This window comes from Brassica oleracea, chromosome C8 (assembly GCF_000695525.1).
Source record: "Brassica oleracea var. oleracea cultivar TO1000 chromosome C8, BOL, whole genome shotgun sequence".
Taxonomy (NCBI): Eukaryota; Viridiplantae; Streptophyta; class Magnoliopsida; order Brassicales; family Brassicaceae; genus Brassica; species Brassica oleracea.
The window spans coordinates 14,381,114-14,383,168 of NC_027755.1; the positions used below are offsets into that span (position 1 = coordinate 14,381,114).

A 2,055-nucleotide genomic window follows, 5' to 3' on the forward strand; every position below is an offset into this window, starting at 1 on the left:
TCTGATCGAGGAAGTCGAGCCAGACTCGTACTGATGTTACGAAAAAATGGGTCAGGTCCTTTCAAGTGGTATCAGATCGGAGTCGAGTTCTAGGACAATCTAAGTATGGTGGTTTATTGGGGCAAACCATCCTTCCAAGCCTGACGTCTCGCGGTAGATTCTGTGTTCCGAGTCCTGATCCCAAGTTAGTTTTGACTAACTTGGCTGTGATCTTGTTGCGGATGGCAAAAAGTAACCGTAACACAAGAAGGACTGTGAATGAGACCGCTGAGGGGTTTGCGAGCAACGTGGCCAGGAATGAAACTGGTACGGAAGAGGCTCGGAATGCTGCTCAGAATGCAGCAAATTTGAACAATGCTGCAGCGGCTGGTGCAGCTGCTGGAGCTGCTGCTGCTCCGGTTGGATTGGAAGCCATTTTGGCTATGTTGGCGCAAGTCTTGGCAAGATTGCCTGCTGCGGCGGCACCTCCGGTGGCTCCACCTGTTGCGGAGGAAGTGGAGAACGTGGTGCCTGATGGAATCCGTCTTACCTCAAGGTTATGGACCACATGCAGAAACTGGGAACAAAGTTCTTTTCGGGTGGTTCCAAACCAAAGGAAGCAGATCAATGGATTGACAAGATAGGGCGGAACTTTAAGTCGATCCGTTGTCCTCTTACTTACAAGAAGGACATTGCTGTCCACTACTTGGACGGTGATGCGCACATCTGGTGGCGAGGTGTAGCGGCTCGGATTGGTGCTGAGAATTGCACGTGGGCCAACTTTAAGACCGAATTCCGTGGGAAGTATTTTCCGCCAGAAGCATTTGACCAGCTCAAGGGAGCTTTTCTCAGACTGATACAGGGATCCATGACTGTAAGCGAGTATGAAGCGGAATTCAACAGCCTCAAGAAGTATGCTGGGCGTGAGGCTGAGTCGAAAATTTCCTTGGTCCGCAAATTCATGCGCGGACTCAGGGTTGATCTCCGAACTCGTTGTAAGATCCGCAACTATGATATTGTGGCCGAACTGGTGGAAAAGACCGCAGAACAGGAAGCTAGAATCAGTGAGGAAGCCAAGGTGTTTGGCACAGTGGCGCATGTCCATCCTAGTAAGCATGCGGGAAAGAATCAAAAGTCGGTGAAGGGTGGCTCTTCCAGCAAGCCTAATGCAACAGGTCGCAGTGCATGTTTGACTTGCGGGAAAATGCACTTTGGTGTTTGTCGTGCTGCTTCAGGAGCTTGCCACCATTGCAGAAGTATGGATCACAAGGTGCGTGATTGTCCTGAGGAAGACCTAAGGCCGAAGAGCCAAAACAAGGGTGTTGGGGAACGTGTGTGCTACAACTGCGGTGAAACGGGGCACTACAAGAATCAGTATCCGAAGGATGCGCAATCTGCTGGGAAGCGTCCGAGCGATGGGCCTCAGCCGGCTGCAAAGAGGCAGGCCATCATGCCGCGGGTGTACACAATCGGTGATGAGTCAATGAACCCAAGCACGTCTCGTCCGATCACTGGTGAGTCATCCTATCTCTCACCTTTGCCTTAAGAATTTCTGTGTGAAATTGCTTTCCTGTAGAGTAGGTCCTTAGTGTTCCGGGTGAATATGTAGGGACCTTAGTCATGGGTGGAGTGGCAACCCATGTTCTGTTTGATTCCGGTGCATCTCACTGCTTTGTGCAACCAGAGATGATTGGAATTGGAGAATTCCAGAAAGAACCAGAAGAAGAAGTAAGACTGGTTCGGGCGGCTGGTGGTCAGATCATGTACACTTCAGGGTAAATCCGAAATGTCTCTGTGATGATCGGAGGAGTGAACATGCCAGCCGACTTGGTCGTTTTCCCAGTGAAATCATACGATGTGATCCTTGGAATGGATTGGCTGAGTAAATACAAAGCACTTCTTGATTGTTATCGTGGCAGAGTTCAGTTTGAAATCGACAATGGAAAGCTTGTCTATCAAGGGGTCAGACCGACTAATGGGAGTCTGATCATTTCAGCACTTCAAGCAGAAAGAATGCTGGAAAAAGGATGTGAGGCTTATCTGGCTTCAATCACAACTGTGGAAGTCGGACCTGAT

General features: G+C 49.8%; 1 protein-coding gene across 1 annotated transcript; it reads left to right on the top strand.

Moving 5' to 3' along the window:
- Positions 1–278: 278 nt before the first annotated feature.
- Positions 279–1,758, top strand: LOC106308716. Its single transcript, XM_013745846.1, has 2 exons — positions 279–1,493; positions 1,589–1,758. Exons 1-2 carry the CDS (start codon positions 539–541, stop codon positions 1,756–1,758), a joined length of 1,125 nt encoding a protein of 374 aa, XP_013601300.1. The 5' UTR covers positions 279–538.
- The last annotated feature ends 297 nt before the right edge of the window (positions 1,759–2,055 follow it).

Excerpts from the sequence above, each read along its gene's own strand:
- LOC106308716 (XM_013745846.1), top strand. The coding sequence starts at position 539 with ATGGACCACATGCAGAAACTGGGAACAAAGTTCTTTTCGGGTGGTTCC. Across the intron at positions 1,494-1,588 it reads CACGTCTCGTCCGATCACTG|GGACCTTAGTCATGGGTGGA; the intron begins GTGAGTCATCCT and ends GTGAATATGTAG.